A 23,026-nucleotide genomic window follows, 5' to 3' on the forward strand; every position below is an offset into this window, starting at 1 on the left:
AAATGTAGTGAATTTTAAGGTGAATTTACATTTAAGGTTGAAAAAAACCCAAACCTTGCGCTTATCTCCGGTCTTGGCTTGTTTCCCATTCATTTTGTCCAGTACAAGCTCCTCAATGTTTGATTTGAATTGTTGGAAAAGCAATGCAGTAGGAGGGCAATCGTCAGCATCAGTCAGCCCCTGACTCACAGAGAGGAAATAGTATTTATATCCTAGTTCGGTGGGGAAGCCAGGCCTGTTCATCATTTCCACAACCTGCAAGCACAACGTGAAACTCATGAATATATTTTAAGTACTACAGAAATGATGCTTAGTCAATCGCTCAGAGAAATGTTAATTTTAACTAAATGATCATTTTTATTGTTAATAATATTTTTCTTAGCCTAACTGTTAAGAGACAAGAGTGAAGGTTGTTCACCCTTACACACCTCCAAACAGACAATAAAGAGCAACACTGGTAAGAGACAGGCATTCTTAGGCCACCTTCCTGCCCTCTTGGACTGGAAATAGTGTGCGTCACAGAATGAGCTGGAAGAGATGGATTGAAAAAAGCTCTGCTGTAAACTAAATTTCGATTACTAGTTACAAGAATGTGAAACGAGTCCAAGTTAATGTTTACCATAATTGAAGAACAAATCTCTATTCGGGCATCTTACTGTACTTACAATGTAATATTGTGGAAGTCGAGTCAGCTTGATGAAAAGTTTGTGCTTTGAGAGATTCCCAACTTGGTGAGTGGAGAGGTTCGAAAGATGCAACGTCTCACTGCATACTGTGGGCAGGTGTTTCACAGATTGTTTGCATCGCTGTTGTCCAAGCCAGAACCTGGAAGAAAGCATTTTCCAAGGTTAAATTGAACAAATAACATTATCCTAAGGTAAGGTAAATGTGAGGAAAAGGCCTTGCGACTTCATTTTGTGAATTGATTCCTGATTTCCTGCCCTTTTACCCCAAGCCACTTTCCTACAGGAGGAGAAAATGGAAAGCTATGACAAGGCCTTCAGTGTTACTCAACAACTGACTGCAAGGAGATGCACAAAAACAACTAGAATGACTCGCTTTGAATCTCCTTGCTTTCAGAAGTGCCTGAAACGTCCATCCTATCAATCTTGGGACTTCAACATAATATACCATGCCACTCCACTTCGCACATAAACCTAAAAAGTGCCCAAGACTGCAACTTCTTTCATAAAAGTAAAACAATTAGCCAGCCATTCTGACACAGCTCCTCCAATGAGCCAAATTAATGTCCAACTTACCGCACGTTGCCAAGTTTAAAATCACTACAAATTCTGCCACATTGTATTAAATGCACAATCCAAAGAAGTTTGCTATAAGTGTTTTTAATGCACTGAATTCAATACTTGAGGCATCAATTTATATGCTAGGATTAGCTAAGACAAGAATCCAAAACTGAGGCTTCACGGCTCTCTAGTTGGGCCAAGTTCATACATTTCACTTCAAAAGATAAATCAAGTCATTGGACAACATTTTGGTTCCTCACTGACAACTGAAAAATTACAAACTGTTTAGTTATTCAGGTCTTATTTTCGGCTACAAACAAATTTTAGCCCTACTGACTTGTGCTTCCTTTTCATACTTACTTCAGCTGCTGAAGCCAAGGAATAATTCTCTTCATCTCATCATTGATAGACTTTTCAATATCATCCAATGTAGTCTGATCTAAGTTAAGCGAAGGGAGATGATATGCAGTAAGTCAATAGATCATTAAAAAACAGAGAGAAAATAGGAAAACAAATATTTAGGCAACTTAAAATATAGTAATCATTTTTCTTCAGGCCTTTATAAACTGGTTAGTGTACGCACTTATTTCAATATATGAATAACCCAAGTAAAATCTGCAGAAATACATGCACAGAGGTAATAACAAAACCTGCAAGAAGGTATGAACAAACTGGAATTGATGGCATGTGGCATCTTCCTTTCCTGGTCTTGCTGGGATATTTACACAGGCACTATCCACTACCTCACTCTGAAGGCTGTTCTTTAGGTGTGAACCCAGTTGGTGAATGTTGGCAGAATATTTCACTAGATGAGGTATCACAGCCGAACTCATACAGTCTTTACCCATCAAGTGCACACATCCATTTTCCAGTATACTCAACACAGGTCGGGGATGGAAGTGATATCAACGGCTGTTTCACAGGGAGTATCTAGACTGCACTGGCTGCCTGTCCCAGAGAGGATCGACTTCAAGATCCTCACCCTTGTATTCAAATCCCTCCAGTCCTCTGCACCCCCCCTACCTCTCTGACCTCCTCTCTCCTCAAAACAGTACCCATTGCCTTCGTTCCTCCGGGTCTGGCCTCCTCCTCGTCCTGAGTCCTCCGCTCCACCTTCAGCGGCCGTGCCTTCAGCCACTATGGCCCGAGGCTCTGGAACTCCCTTCGCCTCGCTCCCTTTCTATTTTCAGGTCTCTGCTGAAGACTTTTCTCTTCGACCGCGCCTTTGGTCACCTTCCTCCCCATCCCCCTAGCTCAGCGCCAGGATCCGTTACTGTAAAGCACTCTGAGTCGCAGTCCGGCGTGGAGGGCGCTATATAAATCCAAGCTGTTGTCGTCGCAATGAATTTACCAGTTAGAGCTTCAGACCTTACTCACTAGAGGGTATCCAGCACAGCTTCACTTGGTTAATATCTGGGTTGAAGGGCTTAGCTACAAGAGTCTGAGGTTATATTCCTTGGAGGACGTTACGTTAAAGGGCGATTCAGCTAAGGTATTTAAAATTAAGGAAATGACAGATCAGAGACTGGAAACTCTTCCCTCTAGTAGACAGATCCATTATAAGAGAGCATTGCCTATTCCTATTGTATTCAAGTTCATAATCGCCTCAACTACACAGAATTTTATGCTTACCAATTCCATACAACATTGGCTGGAACATTCCTGAATGCAGATCCACGAAAACGTGAAGACATTCAGACCGACCACAGGGTTCCAAGATAGGAATAACCAAGGTAGGCAGAGCGGTTTCTATGAAGGCTGTTTGTTCAAAAAAAACATTAGATTAAATACAGTTTGTAAGCGAGGATTTTTTTTTCTTTGTTATATTTGCACATGAAAATGAAGCTAAAGAAATTATATTTCAGAACAATACTTAAAACAGTGAGAGACCACAAGTTAATGTCTGCCAAATGTCTATTCTTTTACCATAAACAACTATCCAAGAGATCTTTACTGCCTACCCCCCATCCCGACACACACACCTGAAAATGAACTGAAACTCAGTTATCAGAGAAGTTGGACGATTGAATTGAATTGAATTCTCTGCTCTTTAGTACATTAGTTCAGCCCAGATGTAAAATGTCACTGCACACAAGATAATAATAAATATAATAATCCTTGTATTTGATATAGTGCCTTATCACATCTTCGACGCGTATATATTATATATAGTAACAGTTGTGAAAACAATAGTACAGGAAGCACTTTAGGCTAACCTATAAATGTTTTTTTTCTGGTGAAAACATCAAATATTAGATAAAACAAGAAAAGTATTTCTATCGAGATTCAAATCACTTGGAACATACCATTGTCATTGGGGTTGTAGCTCTTGAGAATGGCTTTCAGTTCCTGCAGTTTCTGATGAGAACGTGCATGGACGCTGTCTATCAACAGCTTCTCCACAGAGAGGTGATCGATCTGTAGAACAATCACAATTAAGAGAAAACAAACATTTTGTTTCAGCAACAGTTGATACAATTGGAAGCGACTTGCCTGCTTAAAACAATAACAAAAAAAATCTTACCTTCATAGCACGTTCTATTAACTTAGAATCACAAGCTGGTAATGGTGGATCATGAGATATTTGTAAGGGTTTTGAGCAGTCACTTTCATCAATCTTTATGTTGACCTTGTGAGCAGAGGCACTGCCTGTCTTTCTTCCCACAACTTGTTGACTAAAATATAAAACAACCACATTGAATAGCACAAAAGTGAAGTTTTTGTCTGTATAGAGCAGGACCCTGTGCTAACATGCTTCATTCTAAAATGGGCTCACTGATGTTGGAGTGAACCCCAACATTTACTTTCCAAAAAATTCAAGCATAGAGGAAGCTAAATGGCATTTTGAAGTGAGCCTGCCCGTTTTCCGCGTGCAAACAAAATCTGACAATGGATCACCAGGTCGCTGCCAACATCATTTACATCAGCGACATCCGAATGATCATGAATCAGTCATTCTTCGCTTGTTGCACATATGTGATGTCTACAGTAACCTAATGACCCAGAGTTTGCCATTCTTTTCAGGCATGTAAAAAGCCAGCTGGTGTTTTGAAACGAGCTGGATTTATGCTCGCATGCACATGGAGTGTTGACCAGGGATTGCACCACATTATTGCACTGATCAGTGGTCACATCCCAATGATAGCACTGGTTGAAAATTTATGGGCCCTAATTACCTTGTTACAACGGGGCTCCACTGTACTCCTATGCAAGAAATTAATGGCATATTAAATTCAAAATCTAAAATCAGTTGACATGTAGCTTCTGACAACAGACGTACCGTTGCAAGTTAATGGAAAGTTTTCATTAAATAGACTGTATTTTCTGAGTTTAACTCATTGTTAAGGCTTACACTGAAATGAGCAGTGCCATAATCTACCAATGGAGAACTGCAATGTATGCAACAAGCAGTTCTAATGAATAATCATAATTTTTTGAAAATAATAAAAGGTTCAGGGGCCAAAGGCATCATACCTGGAGGTTAATTAAAATGGACGCACAAACTGTACTATAAGCAATATAAGGAGAGGCTGCTAAAACACTAGGCAAGTTACTCAGCCACCAAAGTGAGCTTCCCTGATGGCCAATTAGGTAAAGGCAGTATCACCTGATGCAGCACGCTGGCACACAGAGAATCTTGCTATTAGCTTTCAGGCAAGTATTTGAGATGCTACAATTGGTTCAGTGTCCCTGAGGGGTGCAGAGACAATCAGCCAGGTTCCCCGTTCCTGATCATTATCCGAGACTCACAATATCACAAGAAAGGTTCAGGTGAAGAAGTGCCTTAGGGCCTTTTGATCTCATCTTTCCAAAATATCCACCCCATTGTCCTCCCAATCGCAGTATCAAGATGCTTTTAAAACAAATCCTGGCCTCAATCAACCTTCCCGGTAACCTGTTCCAGTTGTTAGTTATTCTCTGGGTAAGAACAAATACTTCCTGGTGTCTATCTTGACTCCTGCTGGAAGGTCTGTGAAGAATATCAGGATGGAGTTTGGCTGCAATACTAACATTGTCAAAGCTTACATTGAATGATGGCTATGTGAACAAGGTATCAAATGATGACTGGCAGCTGGGAAACAACCCCACTGATGTTACATCCCACCTACATTATATATCAACATCTGTTAACATGTTACTCACTTCCAAACCACCAAGGTCAGGCATTTTCCAGGTAGATACCGCTCAACCTGAACAAGGTCACCCCATCGTTCACGTATGAGCATCTGTGCCTGCGAGTGTAATACTTCTAACTGGAGCGACAGACAGAACGAGTCTAGATGGAAAAGTTAAGGAAGACTAAAAGAAAAAAGTAACATTCAAAACAAGTCTGGTTACCACGTCAGAATGAGCAAAATAAAGAAACAAAATGTTTCAGATCATTTATCAGATATAAAAATGCTGATATTATTATTAGTGATTAAGAAGTGCAATATCGGAATCCCATTCCCAAGATTACCTCTGAAGTAAATGTTAATTTCCTTTGAAGAAATGCAAGATTACCTTTGAAGGAAATCTTGCAACACAAATTTGTTTAGACTTGGCCTTGAAGTTCATTTCAGAGTAGACAAACATTTGTAGACAACAATTATTATTCAATTAATATTGTTGGTGTGTAATGGAACATTGCTGCTGACCTTGACTAGCATTTAGTCTAAGGTAACATTCCAGGTGCAATTCTGGGGTATGCATTGTTGGAGGTGCTATCCTTCGGAGGAGACATTAAACAGAGGTCCCACCTGCCTGTTTGGGTGGACTTTACAGACCCGCTGCACTATTTGAAAAGAGAAGGGAGCATCTCACAGTGTCCTCGCCAACAATCTCCCAAATAAAATTGGTCACTCACTCCATGGCTGTTTATGAGACGATGCTGTGTGAAAACTGGCTGCTATGTTTCGACCACAAATTCAGTTAAATCCACTTTACAGTATTTGCTGTGATACTCTTTTAAGTTAAACCAAGGTCCCATCTGCCCATTCAGGAGGACATTAAAGATCCTTTGGCACTATTCAAAAAGAGAAGGGAGTTTCTCGCGGTTTCCTGGCCAATAATCTTTGTTCATTCACAACCTGGCTGCTTGTGGGACATTGCTGTGATGTGTAGAAATTGGCTACTGCGTTTGCCTTTAAAAAATCGTCACGATACTTTTAACCATTCTCCTGACATCAAAAGCTGTATGTCAAATGCAAGGATTATTATTATAATTAAACCAAAATAAATCAATAAATTCCTTCAGTTGATTTACAAATTGGGCCAAGAAAAACCTGCACTTCTTGGTTGACACGTTAAAATATGCTGTTCTTCAGTTTGAAACAAGATAGAACATGCAACCATTTTATTACTCTTGCAAATATATGTGTTTACTTAATGTAGATTAAAATGTTAATGGTAATTACTTTGTACAACTTAATTATAGGTTCAAAATTCAGTAAGCAGCAGATGTTTATAATCAGTACTTTACTGAACTTTGCTAAAAATATATTCCACACAATATATTAAAGCTTTAAGACAGAGGTTGGAGGATACGCAAACAGTTGTACATGTCTTGCAGTGGTTTCTCATCAGCAAAGAGTCTGGACTGTACCAGACGGTGAATGAAGTGGATCTGTATACTGTGGACCAGAGCACGACCATCTGCAATGCAAACACCCAGATCAATGCAATTTTAAAGACTTTAAATTCTAACTGATGAAGAGATGTCAGAGTCAACAGTTAAATCTGTCTGAAATTTACAGTGGCAACCCAACATAATCAGTTAATTGATTAAAAGATTAAGGATTACTGAGGAAAATGGGAGCAACAGGCAGGCTCCCATCAGCACCTTCTCACTTCAGATATAAACCACATTGATCTGCATGGATGCACACTGCTTTTCATGTAGTAGTACAAAACCTTGGTGATCTGTTCACCTCCCAACTATCCTCTAAGTTCTACATCATTCTCTCACCTCCCTACATCACCCACCTCTACCACTATGTCGCCCCCTGAACTGCTGAGACACTCATTCACTTATTTACCACCTCTAGACTGGATTATCTGAATGTCTTGCTTGTCAGACTTCCCAGCTCTTCCCTACACAAGCTGCAGACCGTCCTGAATTCTCGCGTCCACACAAGACCCTGTAAACCTATCAACAACAACAACTTGCACTTATATAGCGCGCTCCATGCAGGGTAGAGCATCAGAGCGCTTAACAGTGGCGGAGCCTGACTCCAAGCCAGAGGTGGCTGTAAGTACAGTCGATCACCCCCATCCTCTTTTAGCTCCACTATCTCCCAACCCTACAGCAGATTTGAACTCAAGATTCCTGTCTTCGTGTTCAAATCCCTCTACGGCCTCCCCAACTCTACCTCTGAAATCCCACCGCCAACTGCTCAGCAAATATCCATATACCTAAATTAGATTATACCAATTTGGAACACACTTTACCTCCCGTTTCCTTGTCTTCCACTAGAATTTCTAGTTTGAGCAATCGCCATGGGATTTCTGGATCGTCCCCCATCACTGTGAGTGTGGCTTCAAATTCCCCTTCAACACGGAATTTCACACGTCCATTGGCTTTATAAAAAGGGCAGAATTTTTCAGTCAGAGTTTAGCATTTACACTGCTCAACACAATGCAAATTGGCCTTTCATTGGAGACTCAAAGATTTCTTTAAATGAAAGTTTCCAATTGAAAAACATTTCTAAATTTGTGTAAGATCAATTACTGGAAAATGTTTGAAAACTTAAAATCAGTGATGTCTATGGAGAAAGTTAAACTAACATTTTGCCACTGTGAAGCCTTCGTAAATCATGGAATTTACATGCATAAATTGTAGTCCATACACACAATCCACTTGCTTCAACTCCCATCTCATATGATTGACATGTTGCAATGTGGGCCCAATGGAGGAAATTACAATGATGCTCTGCCTGTTCTCCCTCACAAGAGGAACTCTGTTTATTATCTCACTGACAGTCCCCATTAGCAGACATCTAATATTGTGGTAGCTTTAACACCAGGCGGATACTTGTAAATGCAACACCATTATGTGCTGGACCAAGCGTAGCACACAAAAAAAAACCAAAAAAAAATTATTGGTTCTTTATAGTATAACCTTGTGGTTAATAAAATGAAGATTCTTACCAACTGTAAGGTTTGCCAGTTGTGGAGGCAGGTCTGTGGTAACCAATCGATGTCTCAGAATCTGATTGAGCTGATGAAGCGTGGCCAGTTTCTCATTCTTGGTTATCGGGTTTGGAGGAATGATTTTATCCTGTTGGCAATAAAAACACAAGAAACTGAATTTATGTTTTAATTAGAAACTCATTGTAGCATGCAAAACCTATAAGAAATAAGTTCAATGAAATGTAAAAGGCATTAGTTTTGAATACTTTGAAAATAAAAAGTATTTTCATAACATAACATTTCAAAACATAACTAAACCATTTAAAATAAAAAGCAATGATCTTTATCAAGGTCAGTTTCTCTGGGTAGACAATGTTGTGCATCCAGTTATAGGAAAGATATAAAACCAATAGGGATGAATCAATAGGAATATTTATTTGAAAAATAGACAAATACAGTTCTTGGGCAGTAGAGGTATAAAGGGATATAGCAAAAGGGCAGGCAAAAGGATTAAAAGTCCAATAAAATGGTGAACTTGCTTGATTGGCTAAATGACCTCTTACTGTGTGATTTTTCTATGTTTCGAAAAAAGGATATGAAATCAGATGTATTAAATATAAAATAACTCCCGTTTTGATGAGTTCAGAGAAAAGCTTACCCGAATGCAACTCGGTAAGCGAGGGTACGAGCCTGTAGTTAGAACATCAATGGCAAATGGAATCGCAAAGCTTGGCAGGCGCGCATGAACCAATGCATCTCTTGCTAACGATGCCATTCGATCAGCGGTGTCCACAAAGAGAAATGCCTGCTGATCCAGGAAATTCGATATCATCTGTAACAAAAATACGGAAAGACAATCAATGGCAATGCATTTAATACCAATAAAATGTGCAACAAGTGTACTTTATTGTAACAGGGCAAGTTATAAGGGTGAAATGAAGAACCTAACCGCTACAAACATGAACTGAATGCTTTCAGGAGAATTGTGAAGAAGTGGTGAAAAACAAATCTCACCTTGAGCTAACATTTTCACCTGACTTGGATGAATATGAAAGTTAAATTGTACACAAAATGGAAGGGCATGCTTCCTTTGGAGACTTTCAATGAGTGAAAATAAATAAGTTTCCCCAACATTCCCAAAGATGAACCCTTCAACTCAGCCAAAACTGTGAAAACAGTTGTTTTATCAGGGGGAATAAATATGAATAGGATATGTATAAAACATATTCATTTTACATATAATACACACATGTTACAGTATAATTTTTTTACATAACTGAAAAAATTACAATACTTTCAGACTGAAAATAACTATTCAATTACCTTGGTGTAAAACTTATTTTATATTATCAGAGCAGATAAATTGATAATAGTCCACAAATTGTTTGAGTTAATAAATCTCAAAATAATTCCAATACAGAATAGGAGACAGGAATAGTTCCTGGAACTGGGAAATGACACACAAGTACTGTAGTAGGAACTTGAACTTTTTACAAAAATTATAAATTAATATTAGATTCTTGGCCTCTGCAATAACTCGTGTTGAGTTTCCATTTTGTATTCTTACCTTCCTTTTCCACAGAAAGGTAAAGAGAGAGACCAGAAGCTTCCTACAGATTAATAAAATGTAGAGAAACAGTCACCCAGGTTTCAATTGTCCATCTCCACATGGCAAATTATAATGAGGAATTAGCAGAAACCTTGGAACAACTATCCTGCTCATTTCTTAAGACAGGGATGTTACCTGCCACAGAGAATTTTTTTAATAATGCAGGTTTCATCTCTCTTACCGCACATTTTTCCACCTTTCCTGCATTACTGGCCCATTTTACCAATGCCAGCAGACGCACAAAGAGTTGACGTGTCCGACTAGCAAACTGCACAATTTCAATTTTCCTGTGGAGAGAAGCAAATGAAAGTTATTTTCTTGTTGCACCAATATAATGATCTTTTTGTTTAACTCATTGTACAAAATTAACATTAATTAATTAATCAAAATTAAGGCATCACCATCTAATTTCCCATCCTATTTTTTCCCTATTGCATCTCACCAGACCATTCATGCTTCTACTAAGACGTTGGACAAATAGACATGGCGCCATGTCTCCACTATAGCTCGAGACAAGCAATAGTGTCTGGTATGGATTCTCTTGCTGTGCTTGTCAACAGATATCTGATCTCTGTCTCCCAGAGTAGTACACCTAAGCTTGGGAAATTAGCTGAGAGGGAGACCAATCTGGCACTGTATCATTCGGCAGTACTGCACACTGGGGCTCCTAAAGAACTGCACCACCACATTGTCCCAGCAATGCCAAAAAATAACATTCAGGAATTTTTAAAGACAGATTAATGAATCAAGAGATTGGTAAACAAATACATTCAGTACTAACTTCATATTAATTGAAATAAAATATGTAAATTAGAATACAATCAGATCTCCATATTAAGGAGTTTTTAGTCCATTTGAGCTCATTTATTCAGACTACAATTATCTCTACATCTTCCCAGTACAGCAATAAGCAGTCTCCAAAATAAGTCCAGAATCCTGGCCCCAATCATCATTCCTGTTCCAGCCATCAATTACATTTTGTGGAAGCAAATTTTTACTAGTGTCTGTCCTAAAATGTCCTGCACCAGGTACCCTTTCCAATCATTGTTCCCTCTTATCAGACACTTTCAACTATCAGCTAGATCAAGGAACAACATTGATACGTTTTTGGAGATGGATGTGAGCTGCACTGTCCCATCTATCAATTAATAATAAGAGGTCAAGAGACAAATAGAGTCTCAAAGAGAAATAATTGGAAACCTCACTGTTGTACACAGAAAATATCCGTTTCATAAAATTGAATGCACTCCCATGAAAATAGACTTTTGGATCCAGAAAAATAAATCTGAAGTGGGATTTGGAACCCTAAAAACATATTTGAATATAAGTTTACATACATCATCTATATATTGCATGTTAAGTAACTCCAAAATGTCACAGCTGTATTGCACCCATGCAATACATTAGCCATTGTCCACTTGTCCAACGCACAACTTCTTGGGAACTTAATTTTAACAAGCGTTGTCAGTTTGGCAAATAACCATAAATTGATCAGCAATGGTGCAAGATCATTCAAGCAGACAGAATTTCTAAATCTCTGAATCCCACTTCAGAGTAGAGAATAAAAACATAATTTTTTTTCTATTTCTCCCTCCCTCCTAATTATTCTGAATGACAACATTTTAATAAATATCCAGTGTGCCTGACAATATCATTACTGAGTGCTCTCTAAGCTCTCGCGAAACACTGCAAAATGGAAAACTACAATAAGTTGCTGTACCGGGCAAGTAGACTAGTGTGTAATGTGTTACACATATAGTTATCATTAAGTTCTCAATTGCCTTTTTTTAAAATCTCTAAAACCATGCAACACAAGTGGGGAAAAAAAGCAAAGTGGGAGAAGGAAAGGAAAATCACATACCGTTCCATATCAGTCTTTCTGGGCAACCTGTAAAACAAAAATAAAATAACTTACTTCCCAATAAATTCAATGATGAATAGTAAAATCTGCAACAATATGTGGTTTTGAACATAAAAACTGTACCTCATTATTATGGACCAAGTGTATAATAAGAGCAGTCTCCAAACTAAGCATATCAATGTGTTGGTAGCTCATCAACCAAAGTTAAGGTAAAACAAATCCATATTATTTTAAAAAAATAAGACCATAAGACGTAGGAGCAGGAGTAGGCCATTCGGCCCCTCGAGCCTTCCCTGCCATTTAATAAGATCATGGCTGATCTTCTAACCTAATTCCATTTACCGCCCTATCCCCATATCCCTTAATCCCTCTATCCTATAGAAATCTATCAACCTCAGTCTTGAATATGTTCAAGGACTGAACATCTACAGCCTTCTGGGGTAGAGAATTCTACAAATTCACTGCCCTCTGAGTGAAGAAATGTTTCAACTCAGTTCAAAAAGGCTGATCCTCAATCTTGAGACTATGACTCCTAGTTTTATATTCTCCAACCAGGGGAAACAGTCTCACAGCATCTACCCTGTCAAGACCCTTAAGAATCTTATAGGTTTCTATAATATCACTTTTAATTCTTCTATATTCTAGAGAATATAGGCCTAGTTTACTCAACCTATCCTCATATGTCAACCCCCTCATCCCAGGAACCAACCTACGCTGCACCTCCTCTAAGGTGAGTATGTCCTTTCTTAAAAGGAGACCAAAACTGCACACAATATTCTAGGTGCAGTCTAACCAAGGCCTTATACAACTGCAGCAAGACTTCCCTACTCTTGTACTCTAACCCTTTTGCAACAAACGTCAACATGGCATTAGCCTTCCTAGTTGCTTGCTGTACCTGCATACTAACTTATTGTGACTGGTGTAGAAGGAAACCCAAATCCCTCTGAACACTAACACTACCTAGTCTCTCCCCCTCTAGAAAATAATCCGCTTTTCTATTTTTACTACCTAGGTGAATAACTTCACACTTCCCCACGTTATACTCCATCTGCCACCTTCTTGCCCACTCACTTAGCCTATCTATTTCCCTTTGCATTCTCCGTGTGTCATCCTCACAGCTTACTCTCCCACCTATCTCCGTATCGTCCGCGAATTTAGATATGTTAAGTTCTATTTCCTCATCTAAATCATTGATATAGACTGTAAATAATTGAGGCCCAAGCACTGATCCTTGTGGCACTCCACTAGTCACATCTTGTCAATCTGAGAAGGACCCATTTATCCCTACTCTCTGTTTTCTTCCTGTTAACCAGTCTCCAATCCATACTAATATTACCTTTAATTCCATGGGCTCTAATCTTATGCAACAGCCTTTTAAGTGGCACCTTGTTGAATACCTTCTGGAAATCCAAATACACCACATCTACTGGTTCCCCCCTATCTAACCTGCTAGTTACATCCTCAAAAAACACTATAAGATTTGTTAAACATGATTTCCCTTTCGTTTTTGGAGATGGATGTGAGCTGCACTGTCCCATCTATCTTTCGTAAAGCAATGTTGACTCTGCCTAATCATGTTGTGATTTTCTAAGTACCCCACGACAACTTCCCTACCACTGATATCAGACTAACTTTAACATTGGCTTTACGTTTGCAACCTTCCAATCACTGGGAACCATTCCAGAATCCAGGGAATTTTAAAAGACCAAAAACAAAGCATCCACTATCTCTGCAGCTATCTCTTTTAAAACCCTAGGATGCAGGCCATCGGGTCCAGGGGATTTATCGGTTTTTAATCCTATCAATTACTCTAGTACTATTGCTTTACTGATGTTCATTGTGTTAAGTTCCTCACTAACATTAGCCTCCAGGTTCCCCTCTATTTTCGGTAAGTTTTCAGTGTCCTCTAACGTGAAGACAGAAGCAAAATATTTTTTAATGGCTCTGCCACTTCTTTATTCCCCATTATAATTTCTCCAGTCTCTGCCTGCAATGGACCCACATCTCTTCCTCTTTATGTACTTGTAAAAACTCTTACAATCTGTCTTTATGTTCCTAGCTAGTTCACCCTTGTATTCCATTTTCTCCCTCTTAATCAGTTTCTTGGTTTTCCTTTGCTGTTCTTTAAAGCCCTCCCAATCCTCACGTTTACTGCTCTTTTTGGCAGTATTATAGGCCTCTTCTTTTAATTTTATACTTTCCCTAACTTCTCTAGTTAGCCAAGGTTGAACCACATTTCTTGTGGTATTTTTATTTATTTTTCAAGGGAATATGTGATCACTGGGAATTATCTATATCTTTAAACATTTGCCATTTCTGGTCTACCGTCATATTTTTAAATCTAATTTCCCAGTCTATTTTAGCCAAATCTTCTCTCGTACCTGCAAAGTTGGCTTTATTTAAATTTAAGACTCTTGCTTTGGATTCAATCAATTATGTCACTCTCTAACTTAATGTTAAATTCCATCATGTTATGGTCACTCTGCCCTAGAGGAGCCTTAACTTCCAGATTAGCCCTACTTCATTACACAAATGGAATTCATTACCCCAAAAAGCTGTAGATGCTCAGTCTTTGGACATTTTCAAGGCTGAGACTGATAGATTTTTAAAAAAAATAGAGGGATTAGGGGATATGGGGATAGGGCAGGTAATTAGAGTTAGGTCTGAAGATCAGCCATGATCTTATGGAATGGCGGGACAGGCTCGAGGGGCCGAATGGCCTACTCCTAATTCTTATGTTCTTAAACCAAGATCTAGGATAGCCTGTTCCCTGGTTGGTTCCTCGGCATACTGTTCTAGAAAACTATCTCTAATGCATTCTATAAACTCATCCTCCAATTTACTTTTGCCAATTTGGTTTTCCCAGTCCATATGAAGATTGAAATCACCCACTATTAGTATATTACCCTTGCTACATGCTCCTCTAATTTCCTGATTAATACCCTGCCCAATACTGTAAATGCAGTTTGGGGGTCTATAAACTACTCCCACTCGTGTTTTCTGCCCCTTGTTGTTTCTTACCTCCACCCATACTAACTCTACATCCTGATTTTCTGATTTAAAATCCTTCCTCTCTACTGTTCTTATCTCATCCTTTACTAGCAGTGCTACTCCCCTCCCCCCATCTCGTTTTCCACATTGCCTATCTTTCCTATATGTCGAATAGCCCGGAATGTTCAGCTCCCACCCTTGGTCTCCCTATAACCACGTCTCAGTAATAGGTCTAATAAATCCATCAGTATATTCCTCTCTTCTACAATAAGTAGCCAGAAGTAGCTAGTAAATCTTCACAATCTGTATCTGAGATGTATTTCATACAAGATTCTAGATCAAATCAAGGTAAAAAAAATTATGCTAGTTAACAATGGAGAAACTGATTTGTGAGAACATCTAAATCTGTGATATGCCAATACTATCTTTACCATGTTGTCAATTTCCAAAACAATGAGGATTCAAGACCCACCTTAATTTAATTTCTTCCCTCCCGAGCTGAAAAAACAAGCAAGCAACTACATATAATACCACCTACAACAACAATATGTATTCATATAGCGCCCCTCACACAGGGTAGCATTCCAGAGCACTTAAACCTGTCTGTTTGCATCTCAGAGAGGAAATAAACTAAATTTACCATGAAGCAAATGAAAGAACAGTGAAGTTTAAGGTGACAATCATTGAACAAAACAGTACAACTTTATTTGACATAAATGGAGAATTTGATGGATAACTGAAATCGGAAAATGATCAAGAATCCCCAAATCAACATCAATTTCAAACAGAGCCTTACCATTGGGTTCTCCAGATCAAAGCAAATTACTGTAATTTGTTTTGAAGAACAAAAGGTAGCATTAGACCAGAGTATCTGAATTGCGAGTTGCTGAAAGAAACTGCTCCTGCGTAACACAAACTATAAGATGTGTTTCATTGACATGTGAAATGGTGAGTCCCTAACAGAACAATGCAAGATGCCAGGACAGCTAAGAAGATCAGAGACTGATCCACAGTTGAATTCATCACATGCCTATTCAATTTTGAGTTTAGAAAAGTCCTATCATGATCTATGTTTGGACTACATTACTTGGCTCTTTCCAGTTACAGTTCCAAGTGTGCTCATCCATTTAAAAGCTGACAGTTAGGTACATCCCATTCAAATGCAATTAGTCATATTCCATGCTACTTTTAGCATTAAATCAAATCCCAGATGTCATGTCTTACAAAGCCAATATGTTAAAGCAACTGCAACGATAGGCTTGGAGCAACAATCACAGTAAATTTTAAGGATTTCCCCACCCATCCCACCCAATTACTTTCCCCTCCTCTCAATGCCTGAAAACACTGAGTCATGTTGGGCATGTTTCCACAGGCTCCAGTCAAATAACCCACGTCTAACACAAGCGCATATTCTTCATGTGTGACACTCACTTTTTTCATTTATAATTTATTTTATCCTCAATGATTCAGTTTTTTGAAATAATAATTACACAATACTGTTGATACTCCACACATGAAGCAGTTAATAATATTAATCCATGCATTTGATATCATGCCTTTTGCGCTTCATAGGATTTACTGCACAGTGTAGCGACTGTACACTTTGTAGGCAAACACAGCAGCCAATTTTGCCCATCGCAATGTTCCACAAACTGCCACAAAATGAACAACCAATTTTATCTCAGGATTTTTGGTCACAGCCGCGGAAGAAACTCCCTCATCTAACTTGCTGGTTTAACATTTCATCCAAGGATGGCACCTCCAACAACCCAGCACTCCTGGCACTGTACTGGTTTGTCAGTCCCAGTGGGGCTTGAAGACATGGGTTAACTGACTTAGAGGCAAGAGTGAACCAGGCTGACCCTGGTTAGCAACTGGAAGCTGAACCTCTGGCTGACACTTTGTTTTCCTATCATAGACCAGAGATCAAATCTGAAACTTTACTCAGCAATACAACTCAGAAACATTTATCCACTCCATCAGTGGGAATATTTGTAAATGTAAATGTTCATAACAAAACAGAAGAATTGGTTTGGAAAAAAAGTGAGTTAAGCACAGCGTTAGAGACTTGGATTAATGAGGCAACTTTATGTACAAATTCAACCCTATTTGAATACATTTTTCAACAATTTCTATTTATCTACAAAATAAGGAGTTTTGGTTGTGGATGGCTGTAATGCTTCAGGCTCGGCGGTTTAGATCTGCCAACACAATATTCCACACTGCATTTTCCAATCAACATCATGGCACCACACATGCTGTTAACCCAAAGGTTAGGCATTTGCTCTCAGAGAAATCTCAGACAGACCCCTCTCCGTCATGAAAACTGTGACAGCAGAGAAGGCCTGTCTGCCCGATACATGGAAATTCCAGAAATGTTTATTGGAATGAGACGTGCAGTCTCTCCCTGAAGGGACACATCCTATTCAATTAATTCCAAGGCTTGGGGACCCCAGAGTGGCATTGGAGTACTGCTGGAGTCGAAGCAGCTAAAACCACATAGCTTGCCATTGAAAGCACTGGCAAACTTTCCTGCAACCTACTTGTCCAGGTAGGGCTTTGGCTTGCAGGGTTAAAGGGAGCTTTGTGGGAAGACTCCCTGCCCCCAGTGTCTAGTCTGCCTTCCAAGTCCTGTTGATGAATCAGTCTGACTGTGCTGTTATCAGGCTGATTGCAGTGCTCTGGAGTACTGCGGTACCCACCTGGCTCAGGAACTAAATTACCGACACCACCAGTTCAGCTCCAAAGCGACCACAATTAGCCCCCAAGCCCATCTCGTCAAAAAGGATAGTCGCTAGTTGGTCGACATCAGACAATGTGGTTTGCTTGGTCCGAAAATTCAGAAACCACATTTTAGGCAAAGGGTGAAAAAATTACCAACTTCCTTCATGAAGCAATATAGCAATATCAACAACATTTTCTGGACATAGCACACATTACGCACAGGAAGTTTTGCCACCGGTGACCTGATAGTCTGGAAGTCAACCATTTTAAAGTTGAGGACTTCAGTTTGTCAGCATCAGAATCTGGGTACACTGTGCTACTGTGCTTCCAGTTAGCGTGGATCTACAGGATGTCAGTGTATAAGGCTGTACTATACAAATGGACACTGTAACAGGGTTCCCTATACAAATAGAACACAGATATACTTTCTTAGTAGATGGACAGATTGAACAAGTGGACTCTGCTTGGCCTGAACACACTAAAATAAATTTCTAATCATTATAAATTTAGGGTAAATAGAACGTAAGTCTGTTTTTGATAAAAAAAATTGATCTACCCGTTTTTATATTTTTTGTGACCAAAACACTATCAACAGTGTTTATCATCAACTGCAGAATCTTAAAGCAAATTGGTCCTTCAACATTTCATTCCTTCAACGCATGCAATAAACTTTTCTAAGTCAAAAGCGGGCTACAATGTGTGGTAGGAATATTAACAGCCCACAACTTAAATTGAAAACAATGACGGATTTTTCAACAACAATAAGATTGCATTTATAAAGCGCTTTTCACGTCGGGAGGACGTCCCAAGGCGCTGTACAGTTGGGTCGGGACCCGAGCAGGGGGGAAATGGTCAGGGTGAGGGGAGGGAAGGGAGGGAGCGAGGAGGGGTTAGAGAGTCGAGAGGGGAGGTGAAGGCACAGTTGAGGAGAAAGGTCTTGAGACCGGCCTTGAAGGAGGAAAGGGAGGAGGCGGCGAAGGCACTGGGGGATGGAGTTCCAGAGCCTCGGGGCTGAGAGGCTGAAGGCCCGGCCACTGATGGTAGGGCGGTTGGGGCGGGGGATGTGGAGCAGACTGGAGCCAGAGGAACGGAGGTTAAAGGCAGGTAAGTAGGGGGATAGTAGGTTGGAGAGGTAGGAGGGAGCAAGGCCTTGAATGGCCTTGTAGGTGAGGATCTTGAAATCAATCCTCTGGGGGATGGGGAGCCAGTGGAGGCGAGCGAGGGTGGGAGTGATGTGATCGCGAAGCCTGGTGCGGGACAGTACACGAGCTGCAGAGTTCTGAATGACCTGCAGCTTGTGGAGGGAGGTGCCGGGAAGGTCGACGAGGAGAGAGTTCCCGTAGTCCGGCCTTGAGGTGATAAAGGCGTGGACCAGAGTTTCAGCAGCGTGAGGGGTGAGGTAGTGCCGTAGTCTGGCGACATTCCGGAGGTGATGGAAGGTGGTGCCAGTTGTGGTGCGGATATGAGGGAGAAAGGACAGCTCAGGGTCGAACAGAACCCGAGGTTCCTGACTGGCTTTGAGAGGTGGAGAGTGCAGCCTTGGATGCTGATGCTGTCAGCGCCTGAGGTGCGGAGGCGCTGACGTGAGCCAATCAGGAGGGCCTCAGTTTTGCGCACGTTGAGCTGAAGAAAGTTGTCTCTCGTCCAGGACTCGATGTCGGACAGGCAGGCTGTCAGGACATCGGTGGTCGTGGAGTTGAGGGTAGAAGAGGAAAGGTAGAGTTGGGTGTCATCCGCATACATGTGGAAGTTAACCCCATGTCTGCGGATGATGTCACCAAAGGGGGAGCATATAGAGGGTGAAGAGGAGGGGACCGAGGACAGAGCCCTGAGGGACACCGCACCAGACAGTGAGGGGGCTGGAGGAAAAGCCGTTAGTGGAAACAAAATGAAGATGGTGGGAGAGGTACGACCTAAACCACTCAAGGACAGGGCCTTGAAGGTTGAGGTGGGAGGACAAGTAGTGGAAGAGGATAGAGTGGTCGACCATATCAAATGCTGCCGAGAGGTCGAGGAGGACGAGGAGGCAGAGGGAGCCCTGGTCACAGATGGTCAGGATGTCATTGGTGACCTTGACCAGAGCAGTTTCTGTGCTATGGGCAGCACGGAAACCCGACTCAAGGGGTTCGAATAATGCATGAGTGGAGTGGAAAGAGCGTAGCTGGGAGGCGACAACTCTTTCAAGGACCTTGGACCGGAAGGGGAGGTTGGAGATGGGCCGGTAGCTTGATAGCTGTGACGCATCAAGGGAGGGTTTTTTCAGTGTGGGAGTGATGGTGGCAGTTTTGAGGGGAATGGGAACAGAGCCAGAGGAGAGGGACAGGTTGACGATGTCTGTGATATGTGGGGCAAGGAGGTGGAGCTGAGAGATAAGCAGTGGAGTGGGGATGGGGTCCAGGGAGCAGGTGGTGGGTTTCAAGGACAGGATGAGATTGGTGACAGAGGGTGGGGAAACGTGTTCGAAGGCGTGTAGGGGAGGATGGGTAGGAGTCGGAGTGTGGGAGGGAAGGGGTGTGAGGTGGGTGGAAGTTGGAGGGGCAATGGCCGCGGAGCGGATTCCCTTGATTTTGGATTCAAGGAAATCCAGCATCTCCTCGCAGTGAAGGTTGGAGGAGATGACCTGCACGGGGTGGCGGGGGGGACGGTGGAGTCGAGATGTGGTGGAGAACAGAAACCTGGGGTTGTTCTTCGCCTCCAGGATTATCCTGGAGTAGAAGGATGACTTGGCCGAGGCTAGAGTGTAGCGGTATGTTTTGAGGAGGTCCAGCCAGATTTGCCGGTGGACCGTTAGGCCAGATTTGAGGCAGGTGCGTTCAGCAGCCCACACCTGGTTCTTACGTGAGAGGAGGTGGGATGTGAACCAGGGGGAGGAGCGAGAGTAGGAGACAGTACGGGAGGTGATGGGGGCAAGAGTGTCGAGTGTGGAGGAGAGGGTGTTGTGGAGGAGGGTGAGAGCAGAAGAGGGGTCAGTGAGGGATGAAGGCCAGAGGGAGAGGAGTTCAGAGGACTCCAAGGCAGCGGTTAGGGATTGTGGGGGTAACTTCTTCCAGGGGCGGTAGAAGATGGTGGTGGGTCTGGTGGAGGTAGGGAGGGGGTGGAGGTGGTGAAGGAGATGAAGTGGTGATCGGAGATGGCCTTGTCGGTAATGGTGACATCCGAGACACTGAGGCCCCGGGTGATCACCAAATCGAGTGGGTGGCCGTGAATGTGAGTGGCGGAGTTGATGTGGAGGGAGAGGTTGAGCGAGGAGAGGAGGGAGGAGAAGTCTGAGGAGGTGGAGCAGGAGGGAGTGAAGTGCAGGTTGAAGTCGCCCAGGATGATGAGGCGATCAGAGCAGAGGCAGAGAGATGTTAGGAGGGTAGAAATGTCGGAGATGAGGGTGGGGGAGGTTTTAGGGGTCCGGTAGAGGAGGAGGATTTTGAGTGAGAGATGGGAGGGGTAGGAGAGGGTGAGGTGCTCAAAAGAGGGGAAAGAGCCAGAGGAGTAGGGGGATAGGGCAAGTGGTGTCCTTGAGATAAGGGCTATACCACCGCCACGGCGGTTGGGGCGAGGGATGTGGTGGGAGGTGTAGCCGGGTGGCGTGGCCTCCGTGAGGGGGAAGGTGTCGCTTGGGGTGAGCCAGGTTTCAGTTAAGGCCATGATGTCTGATGACCAGGGCCTTATTACAGAGGGAGCGGACGTTTTGTAGTCCGATGTGGAGGGAGCGGTTGACAGGAGAGTGTGTGGGGAGGGAGCGGTGTCCAGGTTATGAGGCAGGGGTGGGGGGGATGGGGATGAGGGAGGAGAGGTTGGCTCCCCGGGTCTGTGTCTGGGGTGGCTGGCGAGTACGGTGGGGAATGGGGCAGTCGGTGTGGCACTTCTGTTGAAACATAACTGATCATCTCTATACGAAGCATTACACCTATGTCTATGTTTGCCTATCTTACAGTTAAATGTATGAGGATACAATATTTGTTGTTGCCGGACAGTATACATTAGTTCCAGTACCTCACCAGCACCTCATTATAGAAAATCTGACCCTACAGTTGAAAGGGTAGAACCGATCCCCAGGATAGAAGAGCGAGAGGATTTGTTGTAAATAAGCAGCAGCATCACAGCACCGTTCAATCATCATATATAACAAAGTAATCATCACTCAACTCCAACTAAACACATAACTAAATAAATCTTAAAGAAGTCGCTCTTTAGCAGCTCGGGCATCAAACAAACCCATTTGCTGCTTAAAATCAGAAATGCAACTTGAATAAAAGTATTTCCCTTCTGACCACCCCTTCCCCCCCCCACCGCCTCTCCCCCGATAAGAAACCGTTTGGATTTGTTTGCAACGGCGCAGAAAAAGAAAAAAAAAGCTTCAGCGAAGGACGGATGTTTTGCGACGACTTTCACGGAAAAATATAAGAGTCGCCGCACTCCGCAGCGAGAGCTTCGAAGACGTCCTCCCGACGCGAAAGGCGCTGATACCAAAGGTAAGGAAGGTTCACTGTGGAGCAACAACAACAACAACAAGATTCCATTTATAAAGCGCCTTTCACGTCAGGAGGACGTCCCAAGGCGCTGCACAGTTGGGTCATGACCCGAGCAGGGGGGAAATGGTCAGGGTGAGGGGAGGGAAGGGAGGGAGCGAGGAGGGGGGAAATGGTCAGGGTGAGGGGAGGGAAGGGAGGGAGCGAGGAGGGGGGAAATGGTCAGGGTGAGGGGAGGGAAGGGAGGGAGCGAGGAGGGGGGAAATGGTCAGGGTGAGGGGAGGGAAGGGAGGGAGCGAGGAGGGGGAAATGGTCAGGGTGAGGGGAGGGAAGGGAGGGAGCGAGGAGGGGGAAGAGAGTCGAGAGGGGAGCTGAAGGCTCGGTCAAAGAGAAAAGAGCAGTGTGAGAGGCTGGAGTTGCTATGGCGAGGAGTAGCCTGGACCCCCCCCCCCCACTCTCGTGTCCCAGACCCCCTGCCCGACCCCCGCTGGCTGTGACTGTTACTCACAGGTCGGCCAGCACCGTGATCTCCTGGTAGGTCCTCTGCAGTAGGAAGTCGATCAGCATGCTGAGCCGCACACCGGGGCTGGCGGCGGCCGCGGCCGCTGCTGCCGCCGCCGCGGCCGCGGCTGCCGAAGGCGGGGGGGCCGAGGGCGGGCCGCCCGCCGACACCAGCTGCGAAGTCTCCACCTGAACCGGGGCCATGGCTTCCGCTCGCTGCCCGGACCCGCTGCCCGGGCCCCGGCCGCCAGTCAATGGGGGAAGCGACCTCTGTCCGTCTGTCTGTCTGTCTGTCCGCTGTAGGGCGGGGATCAGCTGAGAGCGAGCGGGCGGCCTCAGGCTCCGTCCATACAACGGCGGCGGCGGCGGCTGGGACCCTCCCCGGGGTGGAAGGCGATTTGATTGGTTTCCTTTCTCTCTATCGGGGGAGCAAACGCCGCCGCGAGCGGACGGCCTCCGCCATGTTGATGCAAACCAGGAAGTGAACGCGAACCATGACCCGGAAGGACACTCCGCTCCTACC

General features: G+C 42.9%; 1 protein-coding gene across 1 annotated transcript in view; it reads right to left on the bottom strand.

Annotated features, from left to right (window-relative positions):
* Nucleotides 1-22,707, bottom strand: part of med14 (mediator complex subunit 14) — a 43,816-nt gene extending 21,109 nt beyond the window's left edge. The window contains exons 1-14 of the mRNA XM_042334287.1: nt 22,511-22,707; nt 11,825-11,851; nt 10,145-10,250; nt 9,013-9,186; nt 8,373-8,502; nt 7,674-7,802; nt 6,771-6,878; nt 5,388-5,520; nt 3,769-3,919; nt 3,551-3,662; nt 2,877-3,002; nt 1,605-1,683; nt 666-825; nt 55-255 (exon numbers count right to left, since the gene is read on the bottom strand). Of these exons, the coding sequence (XP_042190221.1) occupies nt 55-255; nt 666-825; nt 1,605-1,683; nt 2,877-3,002; nt 3,551-3,662; nt 3,769-3,919; nt 5,388-5,520; nt 6,771-6,878; nt 7,674-7,802; nt 8,373-8,502; nt 9,013-9,186; nt 10,145-10,250; nt 11,825-11,851; nt 22,511-22,707 (1,833 nt within the window). The remainder of the gene's footprint in view (nt 1-54; nt 256-665; nt 826-1,604; nt 1,684-2,876; nt 3,003-3,550; nt 3,663-3,768; nt 3,920-5,387; nt 5,521-6,770; nt 6,879-7,673; nt 7,803-8,372; nt 8,503-9,012; nt 9,187-10,144; nt 10,251-11,824; nt 11,852-22,510) is intronic.
* Between the last annotated feature and the right edge of the window lie 319 nt (nt 22,708-23,026).

This window comes from Callorhinchus milii, unplaced genomic scaffold (assembly GCF_018977255.1).
Source record: "Callorhinchus milii isolate IMCB2004 unplaced genomic scaffold, IMCB_Cmil_1.0 Scaffold4, whole genome shotgun sequence".
Lineage (NCBI taxonomy): Eukaryota > Metazoa > Chordata > Chondrichthyes > Chimaeriformes > Callorhinchidae > Callorhinchus > Callorhinchus milii.